The following is an 18,881-nucleotide window of genomic DNA, read 5'->3' on the forward strand; positions in this document are numbered from 1 at the left end:
ACTTTGTTTTGCTGAAAAACAAGGGGAAAAAAAAGAAAAGAAAAAAGGACAAAAGCAAGGACAAAGAAAGAACAGAACAAAAATGATAAAATAGAGCCCTTTTATAAAAGGGGAAAAAAGCCCTGAACAAATCAAAAAAATCCTCTTCACTTCCTGACAAAGGAAGCATCACTGTAAAATTACATACTGAGTCCTTCCCCAGATCTACTCCAGAGGAAGTGTATGAAGCCTACACAGTTGAATCACCCTCTCTTTCCTCCACCACTTCTTTGCATCCCAAAGTGGCAATGCTTTGAAAACAAAGGGCAGCAAGGAAAACAAGGATCTCTACTACACCAGCTTTTGTGAGCACCTACACTGTAGAAACTGAGGTAGAGCACTCAGGAAGAAGACTATTTAGCTTCAACCCATAGCATTTCACTTGTGAATTTGAACTGTTTTTCAGAGTGCTCTCAAAAACTTATTATAAACCCTGCAACAGCTGTTGAATGTTCCTTTTCTTGACAGTGAATCAGGCAGGGCCTGATTCAGTAAAGACAGGTCTCACCTCCAAGCAGTAAGTGAAGTAAAAGCCAATACGTCTCAAATGGGAAGGAAACAAACAAACAGAAAAAAAAAAAAAAAAGAAACAAAAAACCCACCTAAACCAAAACAAAAATAAACAAACAAAAAGAGAAAGTGGAATTTAGGGAGAGTCAAAAATATTGTAGAGATATAAAGCATGTCACATTTTGTAACTGATTAACTGCAATTAACTCTGTAGACCACGTTCTTGTCTGTCTTGCCCATGTTCTTATTAGACTTACAGTGCTCAGATCACAAATAATCCGAAAATTTCTCCCTAAAGCATAGTGAGAAACAGCACCAATATGACTCAGCCTCCCCACACAAAACACGGGAGTATACCACAAAGCAGTTTGGGCCAGGATCCTGATCAGCGACACACCTCACCGGTTTGCAGTAAACCAGTGCTGCTGCCATTTACCATTGAATTTGTGTGCTCCCTTGGGCACTTCTCTCCACATTAGCTGTGGAATCTGAGTTCAGCAAGCTATCATGATTGCTGAGCTTCTGTAATATCAGCTGAATATCTCTGTGAATATCCCTGACTTTAGGCCAAGACTTGCTTGACTTTAAGGCTGGGTTTCACACCTGCTCAATGGGACTCTACCTAACAAGTAACTGCCAGATACAGCTGACTTTTGTGCATCATATTGCTCTTCAGTGAATTCAAGGACAGCAAAATATGTATTCCAACCTTAAAAGAAATGACACAGAACAGTAGCTTCCCTTTCTTTCCTATTTAAAAATCCCAGGGAAATGACATTGGTAGTTTCTATAAATTGAGAACAGTTCATTCGATGCCTGTTACAACACTACATAAATTGTGGCAAGTAATTTTACATCTGTAATGATGCTCAGAATACGGAGAGAAACACACCGTTGTACCACAGAAGTAACAGCAGTAACAGAACTGAACTGCAGTGTCACATTAACACCTGGTATAGTAAAATATTCAGTAGTAATCTTACCTATGAGCCACACTTCCCTCCTGGATTTCTTGCACAAATATTCCTAGTTCTCCCCTGTTTTCACTCTTGAGTCCCACAACACTGAAGCCCAGACCACCACTTAGAGGTTTAGTAAGGTCAATTGTCTCAACAAGACGACCCTGTTCAGCAAAAGGTTAAAAATGAACAAAGGTTGAAAATGAAAAGCAGTAATAATAAATGTGGTAAACAACTTGGAAATTAATTTCTTATTACAGCTACAGCTGGGCAAGACCACACAAGCTAATAACTGAAACAGAGTTGTTCATTTCCCATTTCTTGCTATCATACAGAAAATATTTGAGAAATAAATATTATTACAACCCAGAAGAGGAAATCAGGAAATAACAGATAAATATGAAGAGTTTTGGTTCGGTAGTGACTGAAGTAGGATATATATCTATTTTAGAGGGTACAGAACAACTGTCAAGCAAAACCAGGAAAAGAGGATGAATTTCAGAAAGATGAAAAGAAGTTGGACTACTCAAAAGGCTCTCCTGAACACCATTAGATGTCTCCAATGCTGCTCTATTACAGATTTAATAGATAAATCCTAGAATATATGCCTGGGCATTCCCAGCTCCAACCACTGAAGGGACTCATTCACCATTTTTGCCTACTACACGAAAGTAGTAAGATTATAGAACAATGCGTAACAAGGTCAAAATTTTCCACTTTATTTCCAACAAAGTCATAGAACTAGCTTTCATTAATTATGCATACAAGAGCATGCTCTGAACAAGTATATCTCTCTCATGCACAGAGCAGCAGTTCTACAATGAGCATGGAAAAATAATGGCATGCTGATCTGTAATACACACACTGGTCAGCTAAGGACAGTAGTTCACAAGTGACAATATAAGGGCTAGTTTTTCAACTGCCTTCTCATCTACTAATTGTTTCTCAAACTAAAAGGTTACTTTTATATTACACAGTAAGTGAGCTCTGGTTTGTGTAGTAACTCAATTGATTTTAAGTAAATATCATGTATCTTAATCTTCAGATAATCAGTAATCCGTATTTTGTGGTTATTATATGACAAGGTTACCTGGGACATGTTTCTGATCAGCTGCTCAAAGTCATCACTAGAGAACTTCCCATTAATCTGAGGCGTAATGGATCTCATTGATGCTTCTAGCACATTAGCTGGACTGCCATTCTGCTGAGCCAACAAATATGACTCATTAAGTGGCAAGGACCCCACGTTCACACCATGATGGAGAAGCTGAGGGAATTCACCACTGGAATGTATGGGAGGTGTAATATTTACCTGTAAAAGATTGAAGGCAACACAGATCTATAGGCACAGCAGAAACCTTCTTATCAGGTAAGATCATAAGCCAATTGATCATTAGAAGTACTTCAAATTCCAATTTGCAATTTTTAACAGACATGTTAAGAAAAATTATCTTCAGTATTTATACTCAATGTAAAGTTGTGAAGTACAAGCATAAAACAAAAAGGTAATTGATGAGAACAACCTAAAATTATTTTCCACACTGTCTAAAATTCATTAGTTCCCATCAACATAGCATCTTGAAAAATTCCACCACAGTGTTAGAGGTAAACAAGTAGGAACAAACTTTTTCTGAGTATCACTATTTAAGGAAAAAAAAAAAAGTTATTTTACAAGAAAAAGAAAAAGCATGTGTATATTGATGAAAAAATAAGGAAATCTCATAGCTACACAGAAAACAAATTTCACTGGTCAGAGTTTCCGCATCACTATGTACTATAGCTACCAATGTGACTATCGGCATGAGCTAGGATTAAATATAAGATTACTGAACAAGGCTAAAACCACTAGGCTGACCTGAAAGTCAAAATCATGTATTCACACAGACAGACTTTACAACACACTTTTCTTAGAACAGAAGATAAAGTAAGAAAATTCTCCATTTAGCACAGCCACAGTAAATCACTTCTTTTCAAGCAGATCTGTGCCAACCAATCAAATGAATGGCTGCTGGCAATACAAAACTCAGGTGAAGCAGAAACCCTCATTTGCCTTTTGTCCCACTTGCCTGTGGACTGTCAATTGGTACTGCTTTACTCCAGATAAATTTGCTTCATACTTGCCTAGCACACCAACCATCACATTGCAATTTCAAACACTTTCCATAGTTTTATGATGCACACTTTCTAGCATTCTGCATTACAATACAGAAACCTAAGACTCCCCTTCCTTAAGTCATATTTTAAACTTCAAGTATCAATAAAAATTTTAAAACAGTAGACATATTTTAAAATGTCTACTGCACCAGTCTCAACTCTTCAAGCACGTTACTTCTATTAGTTTCATCATATCAATCCTCCAACAGTCCAGTCACTAAAAGGTCAATACTGTTCTCCATCATACAATTCCATCTCATTTGAGTGTTTTAGGAAAATTCAATAAAAGAAACATAATTTGTTGAATAAGTTACGTGCCTGGGAAGGCCCTCAAGTTAAAGAAAAAAATACCACAAGGCAACTGGAAAGGAAAGTTCTCAACATCATTTTTAAGTCTGCTCTGACATAAAAAACTGTAAAGAAGAAAATTTGGATGCTTGGAACTCAGTGATTTTTATATCATTTTGATTATGTTTTTTATCTGTATTTGTGAGGAATCACTTGGGTTATGTTTCAAACAAATTGTGACTGTTTTTCTCTACTCAATACTGAAGGAGTTCTTCAAAAAAGACAAGGCAATGTCCTTAGAGAATTATGGTTTTCTCCCTGGTAGAGAACTTGCACATTCTCATGCTGAAATAGAAGTAGTCACAGGGCGATTAATTGTTTTAGTTTTACATTGTATGTTTTCACTGACCAAATCCTGTTTGAACTGGCAATATAGTGCAACTTTCTCAATTTGAAATTTCATCCTTTTTCCATACTTGTATGAGCTGGAGCATCAGTGCAGACATACAGGAACTGAACAACTTCTCCCATTCCTTCTGCCTTTCAAAGCAAAAGATAGAAGTTGTTCATGTTTTCCTAAGACACATAACTAAGTAACAACTCCATTATTCTGAAAACACTGGATTGTTTTTATTTGCATGATGGTAAAAATACCACTGAAAAGAAGTGTTGCATACTACACATACTGCAGGAAAAGGAAAAAATAACCTTGCAATTCACACTAGCTTAACTTGAACTTTAAAAGCTTCTCCTCAAAATTTCAGTACAACAGCACACCTACAACACAGTATTGAACACAGTCACATCAAGAGCAACTGACAGCAACACCTCATTTTCATCACACCTTTTTTAAACAAACACAGCCACATGTTCAGTGGAGGATGTGCTTAGCACATTAAGCCAACCTCACATAAAGTGTCATCTGACCTCTGAAACTCTATGAAAAAAATAAACTCAAAGAAAAAATGTTAAACTGTTAACAGAGTAAAGTTTTTTGTGTGTGTGTGTGTGTGTGCATGTGTGTGCAAAAACCTCACATTTCACATCTCCTCTTCTGAAACAGACGTGGTTACACTTTAAAAACTATAAAAACATTTATAATGACATTTATAGTAGTACTTAAGATAGAAGTTCAAAAATTGGAGAAAAATTATAACCAAAGATGTGATGACTACTCTCTTCCATGTGCCTCCTGAAATCCAGGCCTATAGCATGAAAAAGCAGAGAATAACTGCTATATATTCTTGCTAACCACAGAAGTGTAGGTCATTCCAGGGGGAGCAATAAACCACAAGTGCAAATCTTGAAATGAAGTATTTTTCATAACTTATAAACTGTACTACTTTGCAGTAATACAATCAACCTAATTCTATTCAGAAGTAGCTTTATAGCACTGTGATTGTGTAACTACTGTATGAAACATTACTTCTTTGTTTCATAAACTGACTTATGCCATTTGTCCTTAACTGGCTTTCTCCTGATGGCATGAAACATCTTCAACGTGGACAGAATTTGCATAAGATAAAAAGAAAAATTCATAAATACCACTGAGTATGACAAAATTTATGTTTTAGTCACACAGACAGACACTAAATACAATCAAGCTGTGCTTCCATGCAGTAGCTCAAAATACTTTTTAAGACAAAAGCAACTACACAAGCGATGTTTGAAGTGTATCAACACTTAAAGCAATGTCCTCAGAATTACTAGGTCTCAACTTAGACAAAAAGAAATTTTCAGTATTTCTGCACTCCAGCTACTGAGCAGCAGCTCTGGACATCCCAAGAAGCACAAGACTGACTGCAAGATCCCTGAGTAGCAAAAAGGCCAGCTGCAACAGCAATCACACTGGAACTGAGAAAGTGCAAGCCAGAGGCCATGCAAGCACAAGAGCAGGGAAAGGCCCAGGACTCCCAGGAACAGGAACTGGCACCGGCACCACTCTGCTGGGTGCACCTTTATGACTCCATCCTCAGAACAGATGAAGCAGATCCCAAATCAGCATTTTTTATGATCACTTCATTTAAAAACACAGAGAAAACAATATTGTTGCCAAAAGGGGTTCAAAACACGAACTAAACATCTCTATTTGTGCAAAATAAAGAGTTAAGCGAGTGTTCACTGACAATATGAAAAGACTTTTCTCACTTCTTCCCTAAACCCTCTCTAGCACTGACACCCAGCTACTACCCACCACTACACTGTGAAGGAAAAACTATGGTCAAACTCACAAGTTAAAAAAAACCCCAACAAACAAAAAACAACAACAGAAATAAACCAAAACAACAGCAAATAAACAAACAAGCAACAACAACAAAAACAAAACAAAAACACCAAATAACCCAAACAAACAAAAAAACTCCAAACCACCATACTAAAAATCAAAACTGAGGAATGCAGCCCTGCCATCCAGTCCAACCACAGGATATTTTGTTCTGGCAGAGCTCTGAGCAGGAAGGAGGCCCAGGAGGAGGTGGGGAGGAGGAGGTGAACATGTGAGAGACAAAAAGGAATAGAAGAGAAGCAGCACAGGAATGCTAGTATGGTCTGTGCACTTTCTTTAAAATATTTCATAAAGAAAATAAAATATTTTTGAAAAGTTTAATACACCACAATCTCTATTTCTCTTCTCTGTCTCTTCCTTATCTTCAAACAACAAGACTGCTCTTCAGCATGAGAAAACAAGCATTCACTGAAGAACAAGGACAGAAAGAGACAGGAAAACCTGGTTCCTTCAGTGGTCCCCAGCTCAAGTGACTTGTGAAGTCAGAACAGTAACTCACAAAAAAAACATCCCTTTGTTGTGCCTAGACTTTTCCACTTCAGTTAACTTCACAATGACAGTTTTGCAGTGCAAACAAATCCTGGTTGCTCATTTAAGAAAAAAAACCACACAACTTTAAAGCACCTACCAATAAGAACCAAGGCATCAGATTTGCTGACTTTAGCACCACGCCTCAAGATAAAGCAACATAGCACTCTGGCCACACAGAGCACAAACAGAGGGTCGGACTTTTACTATCATCTCTATGCCTTGCAGACACAGTGCCTCAAGCCAGGAATACATCCTTACCTTCAAATTTATTGACATCCCGAGGCCCATAATGAAGTCTCACTGGTTGATCTACTTCTGCTGGGATACTTGCAAGGAATCTGTTTGACATGTAAAGTAAACTGCCATTCTGGCTTCTCTGGTCCCATCCCCTCTTTCAATCTATACTTTTCTAAAAGATGACCTCCCTGAGAATTCTGCAGTAGTCTTGTAGCTCTTTAAAAACTCATTAAAAACACAGGAGCAGTTAAACAGACTGTCATACTTCACCTTGAGAAGAATCAAACCCCTATTCAATTGTCATTGCAGCTCATCCTTAAACTTTAAAAAACTAGCCATCTTAGTCTCAAGTGGGTAGAGGCTGCAACATCCTGTCATTGCACAACTCAGCACCATTTGTCATCCTGTCTCAAACACAGCTCTGACTGCAACTGCTTGGGACACAACTTGTCTCCTTTCTCAGTCTGGCACAGCTTGGCCAAAAAACCTGGTCACTACTCACATGCCTTGCAGTTTTCATCAACCTGTAGCTTAAGAGTTTCAAGAGCACAATACCCTGCCAGTTGTAAAAAGGGTGTCCTTGAAGGGTGTCCTCAAAAGTGAACCTTTTAAAATACAATTTTTTTTTAATATAACTGCCTATTTCATGCTTTTATTCTTTGTCTTGTTTCAGTAAGCTTTGTAAATATTTAAATGAAACAAAATAAAAACAGACCATCTCATGTTATGTTCTAGGGAAGAAATCCTACATAGAAAATACAGGAAAAGAGCTGACACAAATCTAAGAATGCTGGAAACATATATTTACATGTGTAAGTGTTCATATAAGCACACATAAAAAAAGGGAATTCACAACCAAACAGCTCCCCTGTCAACTAGACAGGGTATGTGCCATGCAACATTCACAGACCACTAAAGTTATTTCGCAGATAAACCTGCAGAGTCAGGACAGAAGGTGAAGTTATTATTTGCTTTTTAAAAAATACATGCCTTAAATTACCCACCCTAGTATCAGCTGCTTCATTTTCTAATTTAGGCAAGTGTATTGAAAAAGATAACCATCCTTTAATTTCACAGCTAATGTCCAGAAGTGAAAATTTAATTTGTCATTTCACCAAACTTCTATTGATGTTTCAGGCATACTTTTATTTCTCATTAAATGTTCCCAGGGTCTTCACCACATAATTCACTCAATTTCTAGATGTCACTGTTAAATTCTCATTTTCAAAGAGCAGTGCAAACAAACCCTCAGGACAGTTTTTTCCCCAGGATTTTTTAAAATTACTGCAATGTCATCAAATCTCTAAATACTAAACAGGCAAAATCTGAAAAACATAGTGATGAATACAGCATGGGCACCATTCTAATTTATTTCTTGTCTGTGCAAAATAGCATCAAGATGATCCACAAGCAAGAAAGGGCCACAGTGCACTCATCTGCCACACAGCTTAAGGACTATGAGGATTGTGAGGAATCCTCCTCATCTCAGTCTGGTCAGAGACCAGATGTGGCTCCACACTGATAAGGTCCATGCGCAGAGTCTGCTCCCTCCCACTTCAGCAATTCTGCATACCACACAGAGCTGCCCATGTTGCAGGAGTCAACAGGAACAACTATTTGCAAAGCCAGATACACAGTTTAGTCCTAATTCAGTTACTGAACTACTCTCTATATTCTTCAAATTCTTATTCTGTTGACAAGAAAATTATAGCAACAAATAAAGTCAATATAGACAAACTGCTGACCCTTTTCTCAAGCTCATTGAAACCATGCAGAAAATTAATACTTAATACCCTGAGGAAGCAAAAAGGAGGCAGGAGTTCTGGCTTCTCCTTGATCTTTTATTCCCATATGAAGTACAAAATAGATGTTCATGTCCTTCTGAAGTCAACCATTCCATAGTTTTCCTCTACAACCTCATTTCAGCAGCATAAGACACAAAAGAGCAATCAAAGGCTCATAGAAAAAAAGTCCTAGACCTCTTAGAAAATATGCTCCTTTTGAAGGGCAGAGAAAGAAAGCTTTATGTTAACGCCCCCCATATCACCATTTCCCTACCCTGCACATTTTAAGTAATGAGCATATACATAAAAATCACATACACAAAATATGGCCTCAACAAAGCCCCGAAAAGTCAATGGTGTATGTCCCCAAACCTTCGGATCAGATGTTTAGTGTAAGATATTTCACTGTTCAACAAGCAGAAACACACACATTTTTACATTACCTCAACAAATTTTCCCTTGCACTTGAAAGAATGCTTTTCCTACCTGATCTCTCAGTTGTTGAACAGAAGTCTGAAGGTTCAGAATTTGGTTAAAGAGAGGACTCTGCAGCACTGATTTTAATAAGCTCAGTTTCTCCTCATTTGCAACGTCACCTCGATCCCGAAGTTTTGCCTGTAACCGCTCCATGGCCTGGAGGGCCCGATGTGTATCTGTAGCAATAACCATTCCTAGTCAATAGCAGTCTAGAAACAGCCACACAAGGTAACAGGTTTATATGTAACCCTCTTTACTGTTCAAACTACAGAGAACTTGAATGGCTCTGTTTTGAACAAAAATCCCAGCCCAAACATGTCGAATGAAGCAGGAAGTCAGAGGCAGACCACAAAACAGAAGCCAACGAAAACTGTTTTGTCCATCAAGAAGTGGGTTACAAAAATGAAAGAGCCTCCATTAAAATTCAGTTACAGGAACTGTGGCTACAGTCCACTGTAAATAAATAGTGGCATAAATAGTCATAATAGAAAACATTTGTCTTTTCCACGCAAACTTTTAATTCAAGAAAAGATTAAAACAATTAAATCAAGACGACAGGCTAGAAATTAAATACACTAAACATGCGATTGTACAACTTTTGTTTTCAAATACAAAAACCCAAAGAAAACATGCATTTCTAAGCACAGTAGATAATTTTTTTAAAAACCTCTCTCAGTAGTATATACCAATGTCTCAAATCATCACACGCACTTGATTTGGCCACAAAAATACTGTGATATAAATGAAAAAAAGATTACCAATGGTTTCCAACATGTTTTCTGCTTCTCAGCTTCTATTTCAACATTGGAAAGAGACAGTAAATATTTCCCTGAAAAATAACAGAAAGGAAAAAAGGTCACATTTATAGAAATACTAAACTCTGAAGGGAAAGAAAAAAGCTTGACTTTTGAAAGCAATAAACATCAAAATAACAACCCACAAAAAACCTATCTCCACAGATAATTGAAATAACCTCAAAGGTGACCATATTCTGACTCACTTTGGTGCTCCAAACCTTCCTGAAAACTGCTTTAGGAATATCTTTGTAATATTTTTGCATTTCCATATCAAAGCTGCTGTCTGCATATTGTTGCACAACATGACCCACACTGCTTTAATCAGATGCTATGAATCATAGCTGCCACTGGTATTTTACACTGTTTCATTGCTTTGCTTTTCAGTGATTCACGAAAGACATTCCCTGTGGGATCAGTTTTCAAGCTCTGTGTTGACAATTTCAGGTTCATGAGCCACAGCACATTTTTTAGAGTTACTTTTGAAAGAAAAGTCATATAAATCACAAGGCTACAGGCTTGCAGGACTCTCACACTAGAACCTCTACTATTAACACTGGAATTGAGACTCAGGTGTGGATGATAGCTGAGTATTCATCAGCATGGGTTTCCAGGAAGGAAATTCTACACTAAGAGGAAGAAATTCTGAAATTGCTTTGCCTTTTCTTTTTTGTTGTTTTTGGGGCTTTTTAAAAACATACACCTGCAATTGCTCAGAAATTTGCAGTGATAGAACATGTTTGATGGAGATGGATAGCTGAGGAGAAGTGAGGAGTTCAAGTATCATTGCAGGTATATGAACTGTTGATCTTATCTTTCACAATAGTGCTTTTGTTTCCTTTATAGAAGAAAACAGTTAATTATAGCATCCGAACTTGAATCTGGAGAACTTAAAAACATACAGAGCTTTGATCTCTAAGCACTCAGGTAAAGTCATTTTTTTCTTGAAACTTTGGATAAAAAGAGGAAAAGGATTGATGTCGGCAGATTGCTGGATAAGACAGCCTAACAGGATCATTATTTATAGAACCTGATCATTTTGTCAAGTCTACACTGTTTGCAGTTTGTGCAGAAAAAGCAAACCAAATGGGTTTAAAATGGTTTCAAGTTCCATTAATATGACTTCCCTAGTTTCAGTATGCCTGAAGCTTCCTATCAGTTTTATTCACAGAATCACAGAATAGTTTATGTTTGAAGAGACCTTAAAGATCATCTAGTTCCAACTATACCTGGGTACTCAGAGCCCCATCCAGCCCACTACAGGAATGCAGAGTCCACAACCTCTCTGAAGACTGAATTTGAATTTAACAATTCATTGATATAGAATCACTGATCATCCTTTTTAGGACAACATACAAAATTCAAACCCCTTAAACATGACTTTGTCAAAGTAATGTTACTCTGTGATCCAAATTATGCCTTTAAATAAAAATAAGCTTTTATGAAGTATCCGTTCTCTCACTTGGCAAGGAAAATCCCAGCATGTGATTACCAGATCTTAAAAACAATCCAAATAGCTTGTATTTTCACCTTGTCACTCTACAAAACAGGACAAAATGAAGCCTATTTTACATGGGAAGGGCTGGATGAGATTATTTAAACATCATGAAGGAAGCTGACTTCCCCAAACCTTAATCACCCATAGCTTTTATTTCTAGAGTAAAAAACTACTATTACTTATATTCAGAGCCCCTATTTAAAAATAGAAGCATTTATGTCATCTCTGTAGATGTTCTCCTCAGTGGCACTGGCAATCAAAGCAGTGCTTTCCTGTTTCACTGTTCCAGTTCTTTCTCAATACCTACTCTTGGGGCTGTGTAGTGGAAGGAACCAGAGAACTGTGCAAAAAATTAGAAAAGGAGTATTTTTCAGTCATTTCATGTATCACAGCACTATATGCACAAGCACATAACATCATATGCTCAACAGATGAAACTACTCAGGGAAAATACAGGATCAGTGTTCTGCTTTAGCTCTGCAACAACCTCAAGAAGAGATGCAGCTGTAAAATGTCTCTGTTTTTTGGAGTAGCTAGATACTGCTTTAACTTAAAACTCAATTTGCCTAAAATCTCATTCTTCTTGTGCTGTTTTACAAGTGACATCACCCAGGGTCTCCAGTGTGTTCATGCAAACCTGAAGGTATGAATTCTAACAATTTATAGCAGAAGATTCTAAAAGCAGACACAAGTTCTAAACGTATCTATAGGTTGAGATTATGGTATCTAATTTGCAATGAAATGAAGTCCTTAGCTCTGCTAAGACACTCATTACATACTTTCAATTTACCTCATGCTTTAGAGAGAGGCGTGAATACTGCTCTAGTGTCATGCCAGCATCAGCAAATCCATTCTGAACTCTCCGTTTATTTCTCCTTATTTGTGTTTATATTAGCAGGGAACCCCTCCCCAGCTGGCCAGCTTAATGCTTCTGTGGACTGCAGCAATAAGCATGAGCAAGACCAAAACTCTCATCAGAATATTTTCCCTCAGATACCTCCTCTGAGGCAGACACAATGCATTGAGGCACCAGCATTGCAGGCCAAGATGACCCCTGTTCGCTCCACCTGCACTCTGAAATAGCAAAAAGCCACGTGACTGCTCCTGCTGTGCCACATCCACGCTAACAAGTGGGATCTGTCAGCACCAGCTTAGTGGCACATTAACATAGTGGAAGTACTGGAGAAGCAACCACACATCTGTCCAAAATGCACTGCAGAGACATATCCATAAACACCACCACCCACTACAGGACACCCTGGCCTTTAAACCAGCTTGCTTCTAGGTATTTTAGCAATAATACCCTAGTGAGAAGTAGAGTGGCATGCATGATTACATGTTGAAAGGGCTAATAGTGAATATTTTTATAATGGCATCATAGATTTCTAGATGCACAGTGGGAAGTTTCGTTCTGATCTTCTCATTTTGCAGTTTCATGGCAGTCTGTATCACAGGAACCTGAAGCCAAAACCAGCCCTTCTATACATGATACAACAATCTTCATACCTCAAAGAGCTTACTAGCTTAGCACAAAGTAGATTTAACTATTTTTGTATTTCAGTGCTGAAGTTCATTAACCTCTTCACAGTAATAAGAAAACAGGCTGTCTGAGTTAAGACTTTATTGGTAAATTGAAGAAATACTGTTAAGCAAACAGCAAGTTAAATTTACTTTCAAGTTCTAAAGACACAGGTAGCTGGAAGCTGTGACTTAAACAAAAACAAACAAACAGCCAAACAAACCAAAAAGAAAAAAAAAAAAAAAAAAAGGAAAAAATCTCAAGCCTCATCATCTTCTCTTTTTCCTTCTGTGTTAGAACATTAGAATGGACAACACAGGTAATTTTAGAAAGGTATGTGGTGACAAAGGTGCCATATTCTCTCCAAGAATAAATGACAGTTAAAGATGATCCCTTTCAAGTTTGTACTTCTGAAATGTGATTCTTCTCACGCTAATGAACAAAAATGTGTTATATACACATTTTGCCACTCTTTATGCTACCCTTCTTTGACAACATTGGTTGCCAGAAAACAGCTGGCATGTTGCAACTCTGGTTTCTTTCTGTCCACTTCTGAAACACTAAATACACAGGCAGCAAAATTTTTTAGAAAGTCCAAAATTTATTTGATCACCTCCTTTCCACTGCAATCACAGAAGGCATTTAGCTAAACAGACAAAAGATTCACAAAAATAGAAAGATGACCCATTTCCATTGATCATTCTTTCACACCTGATTAGTTTCTACAAGGAAACCTACTCCACCTACTATTTTGCAAAGCCATTTCAGATAATACCTTGGAAGCTAATGCTCATAGCACTGGATTAGGAAACATGAAATGCCAAAGATAGAAAACACAGTAATAGGCTTTCCCTGTAGCTCCTGCATTACTTGAAGCGCTCTGAGAATACAGAGGAAATGCCTATCTTAAGAGTGATCTCTAGGCCCAAACTTTGGCTTGGAGTTGCATGAGATTAAAATTAAATCTATTTCAATTAAGCAGCAAGGTGACCACAACATGCATTTTTTAGCTGCTAAAAAGAGTATTTTGAAACTGCTAATCCAACAATTTGGCCTGGATTTGTCTGTGCTAGAGATATCCTTTAGTACTTGATTTTTATCCCATATCATCTTCCTCCCCAGTTCTCTGGCTATCACTCAAATAGGCATATTGCATTAGCACTGTGTGGTGCAGGAATGGAAACAAAACCACGCAGGAAGTGGGAGATACTAATTACTGCTAAAGTTTCTGCTTTGCCTGCAGATTCTAAGAGTTCTTCCATTTTTCCCAGTTAGCTCTTGAATGCTGGCTACTACCAGGAGGAGAACTAACGTGGTCAAAATTAAGGCAGGGGAAACTATTCACAGTAAATAGAAAGATCTCATGCTTTTCTACATATTTTTTCTAGGTATTTTTCCACTGTCACAAATGCAATTTTGCTGCTGCATACAGCACTTTCTTAAGCACACAAAAGGTGTGAAAATAAATGCCAGAGTGCAATGACCAACAGGGAAAAGAGAATAAACAAAAAGTGGACAGGAAGAAAGAAGGGGAAAAAAGGCTAGCCTACCATTTTATTGACAGGATGCAAGCTTGCCAAATTAACATCAACCACTTGTTTACATCAGCCAAGAGACTCTAGACTGAGGACTTCTGGATGACAAAAGAGAGAACGGATTCAAATTTAAGGATTTAATACAAGCAAAATTAATGTGCACTGTTCCACAAGGAACAAAGCAGAGTTTCACCAACTACCTGGAATGTAACAAGCAAGCAAGAGATGCCTGGCATTTACATTTAAAAGCTATGCTAATGAAAATTGTTCTGAAACATTCAAAGCAGAAATAAAAAGGCAGTACTGCACAGCTTATATTAAGACTAAGCACTTTGAAAGGACATTACTAGCCTCTTGAAATTTAGCAAAATGTTAAATGCATCAAAAATAGAGAGATGTAGTGGCTCTGTATGTTGAAGAGAAGTTCTGTGATAGAGCTGAACAGCATCATGTACTTTGAATAAACTATGAAAACAGGATTTTGAACATTCAACTACCTTTAGCCTTCTGTACACATCACACTAATATATTAAAGAAACTTAAAAATGCCACGAACTGGCAATCTGTTCACTGTGTATAATTAATAATGTTCTGTAACACTGTAAGAAGACCTACATCAGCATAAGATATAACATCCATGTTAACTGACATTCAACTAATAATTGCATCTGGGAAATGGGCCTAATTTATCCATAATGATTTCACCTACTGATAAATGTGTATGATATAGTGTATTCAAAAGCGATTTGTAAAGACCATTCCAAAAACAACAACATAGGGTGCTTCTGGTGGGATTTGTTTGGGAGTTTTTTGTTAATGAAACAAACAGATCATCTTTTACAAAAAAGTATTTTTTCAGTAAATATCTTAAATTAAGATCAATTGGAATCCGTCTACATCAGCTTCAGAAGCCGAAAAGCAACTTTTTAGCATATGCAGAATATATGGGACACTAGGTATACTGAATTAATGAAATACAGGTATGGTTAATATTACCTCTTTACGTTTTCAAGCATAGGCAATTGATTACCATATTCATTAAATTCAATTAAACCTGATGAAGCATAGATGTTACAGCAGTTGCACCTCAATGTATACTGGATTCTTCACAGAGGTGAAAACAGCATACATAAATGAATAAATACAAAGCCTCTCTGAACAGCTGCCAGTAAGCATCAACAAAGAGTCACCAAGTTCCCTACAAACTGAAAATGTAAATTTCTCTTTGTGTATTGTGACAATAACAAGTGACTTATACAGAAAATCATAACACTGTGTAACAAGACCACTGTGCAAGGGATCTCAGATGCAAGGACAGGGTCTGAAAAGCCTATAAAAGAAATACTTTAATATTGCCTAGGCAAAAATAGCATATTTTTGTATTGACTTGTTGAGAACACCAGCAGTGAAACAAAACTATCCTCATCAATGATGATACAGTATCCTGCCAGCATGGCATTGTATTAGCCAAAAGTGCTTCACCAGAATGCTCAAATATAAAGCCAATTAGAAAATGTACTGGGCGCACTTCACAGAATTTTAGAATTTTTTTATGTGAAACATGGAGCAGAGATTTAAAAGGTCTTTAAAATGGTCCGCAATATACTGAATAAAATATTACTTGTTAAAACCATCTACAGCTATCTGCATGACTGAGAAGCTGTAAGGCATTCCCCTCTGAAGAATTCACAGACCAGGACCAGGTGGAACAAAAAGATCATCCATTAGTATGTAAGTAGCGCAGTTCTCTTTCCCTAGTGCTGATACTGATCTAACTTTCCTCATGCGAAGAGGGGAGAATGTATCCAGTTCCTAGTGAAAAGCTTCTTCAAAGCACTAAGGATACCATTAGGAACACCAGGTTAATCACTAAATGTTACATGCATGTTACTGTTAACAAGATAGGAGAGATAAAAATAAGCAAGCTAAAAATGCATAACAATAAAGAAAATTGATGTTCTCTGTCTAAAAAATCCTCCTTGTTAAGGTATGTCCTTAGATATTTTCCACTTGCATTCTTTTCTCCTAGTGTTCCAATTACTTTCAATTTCCACAGAAGCATCAAGTAACACGCCCAAAAACTATTTTACCACTTTCCAGTTTCCTTTTCCAGTTTAGATTCTTCCCTACGAACCAGTCGCTGTTATCTTGTAAAACGCAGTGGCGATATGGAAACCACAAGACATCACACAATAGAACTTCTGCTACTGCAGAATTCAGACCCTTCCGCTTGATTTCAGTAAATCACTGCTCTCCTACAGCGACAGACTCCTGACACCCCCTCTGGCACCAAAGCAAGTAAGGACGTTTTCTATCCAACAGTTTATAGTGAGAAAAATCTTCTACACGTATTAAGACACAAAAATACAACTGGACGAGGCAGTGTTTACAAAAGCAAACGACAAGGAAAAGGAAACAAAAATAAAACCACAACATTTCTCAGCCAAGTGGCAAATCAAATTTGTTAAGTGCTGTACACGGAGTTCAAAAGGTCGGCTTTGTGAGTTTTTCTTTTTCTTTCCTCTTCCTACTCTTTCCAGTAACTTAGGGAGGTGCTGGCAGCAAGGAGGGACACGAGAAACGATCCATCCCTTTTCTTTGCGCACCCAAACTCATCAAAGGGTACAACCGCGGGCGCCCCTCGCCCTCCGCTTCCACCCAGCCAAACCCGTTACGTTTAAACGCGCACGGGGAAGCGGCTGGAGCGCTACAGCGGGGCCGGACCTGCGGGGAGCGCCGATATCAGCACGGTAACAGGTACCAGTCCCGAGAAGCCGCGGCCGCCGCCCCGTCTGGAGCCGGAGGACACCGCCAGTGTCGCCGGGGCCTCCGGTCCGGCTCTGGCTCCCAGCGAGTGTCAGCGCCGGAGCCGCCGCCGCCCACAAGTGCCGGGCGAGGGCCGCGGCCGCCCGCAAGGTCTGTGGCAACGGCGACAGATGAGGACACCTCCTCCCGTCACGAAACACTCGCAGGGGGTGAAAACGGAATGCGCGAACGGGCAGCAGGGCTCCCTGAGGATGTGAGGGGAGGTTCGGCTTTTGTTTACGTGAGGACAACGCTCCGCCAGGCCGCCCGAGCCGCGGGCCGCCCGCCGCAGGCCGGAGCCCCGACCCAGCCCGACTCCCACAGCCGCTCTCACCGCCCGCGGCCGGCTGGGGGCGAGAAAAGGGGGATGTGCCGGGACACAGTAACAGGCTCAGCCCTCCCGCCCGCAGCTCCACGGCCTCTCTCCTCCTCCAGCCCCCCCGGCAAAGCCCGTCGGATCAAATGGACAATAATAAATAAAACTTGGAGAGACAAACGCGTTTTAAAAGGCCGTTCAAACTCCAGCGACGCGGCGGGCCCTCCCCGGCCCGCATCCCCACCCTCCCCGGCCCGCATCCCCACAGAACGACGCGGGCCAGCTCGCCCCGCTCCCCGCCGCCCGGCCCAGCACCCTGCTTACCCCAGCGGCTCGGTGGGCCCCGCCGCCCGGCCCCGCTCTCCGCCCTTCCCGCCCCCGAGTAGCGGCGCTGAGCGAGCCGCGCCGTGGGGGCAGCGCGCTCGGGCACGCCCCGGCGGCCTGAAACCTAATCCTGCCCCGCCGCCCCCCCGGGCCGCCGCAGCACCCCCCTCCCGCGGGTCTCACCGGGGAGGGCTGGGGCGGCCGCCCGCAGCGACGGTGGGCGGGGGTATCCAGGGGATTGCGGGGCACGCTTGGGGGTCTCGGCCCCGTCTCTCCCGGCCTGTCGCGTCGCGGCCCTTCCCACAAAGTTTGTCTCCCCGCGGCTGCCGGAGTGCACGCCTTGCCGAGATGAGACGGGGGAGCCGGGCTGCCCCTGTTTACCCCCCCGGTTCGCACGTGAAGTGAAGGCGGCGGCAGGCTGGCCCTTGCCTCTCTCCGGTGGTGCGGTGCCGCCTGAGGCCGGGCCTGGCTCCGCTTGCTGCCAGCCCGGCCATCGGCCATACCCCTTCTGGTGGAACAAGATGAGCCTGGCCTGGAAGGGAGGAAAATAGGAAATGTTTGGAAATGTTAAAAAAAATTAAAATGCCAAGATCAACAAACAACACATGATGAAGTTAGACAAAATTATTTATAAGGTCACAGAGTTAACGAAGGGATGGCTTTTCCCTCGATGCAGCGGCTGGTTGGTGTGTTAACTAAAATTTTGTAAGGAAGGTGCTGTGGCTTTCATATATATATGTCTAAGAATAAAGCACATAATGCAGAGGTGTTTGCAAAAAACCCGCAAAACATAAGTTCAGCTAAAGGTGTAATTGTTTTGCTGTTTG

General features: G+C 39.9%; 1 protein-coding gene across 12 annotated transcripts in view; it reads right to left on the minus strand.

Moving 5' to 3' along the window:
- Positions 1–18,268, minus strand: part of MPDZ (multiple PDZ domain crumbs cell polarity complex component) — a 100,280-nt gene extending 82,012 nt beyond the window's left edge. For 5 of the 12 annotated variants that reach the window (XM_069000810.1, XM_069000803.1, XM_069000808.1 and 2 more), the window contains exons 1-5: positions 18,055–18,076; positions 10,022–10,092; positions 9,273–9,439; positions 2,599–2,820; positions 1,533–1,672 (exon numbers count right to left, since the gene is read on the minus strand). In XM_069000810.1, coding sequence (XP_068856911.1) covers positions 1,533–1,672; positions 2,599–2,820; positions 9,273–9,439; positions 10,022–10,037 — 545 coding nt within the window. In that variant the 5' untranslated portion in view covers positions 10,038–10,092; positions 18,055–18,076. Of the gene's footprint in view, positions 1–1,532; positions 1,673–2,598; positions 2,821–9,272; positions 9,456–10,021; positions 10,093–18,054; positions 18,078–18,237 lie in introns of those variants that run through there. The other 7 variants (XM_069000802.1, XM_069000800.1, XM_069000812.1 and 4 more) reach the window with 5 other exon arrangements.
- Positions 18,269–18,881: the final 613 nt, after the last annotated feature.

This window comes from Aphelocoma coerulescens, assembly GCF_041296385.1.
Source record: "Aphelocoma coerulescens isolate FSJ_1873_10779 chromosome Z unlocalized genomic scaffold, UR_Acoe_1.0 ChrZ, whole genome shotgun sequence".
Taxonomy (NCBI): domain Eukaryota; kingdom Metazoa; phylum Chordata; class Aves; order Passeriformes; family Corvidae; genus Aphelocoma; species Aphelocoma coerulescens.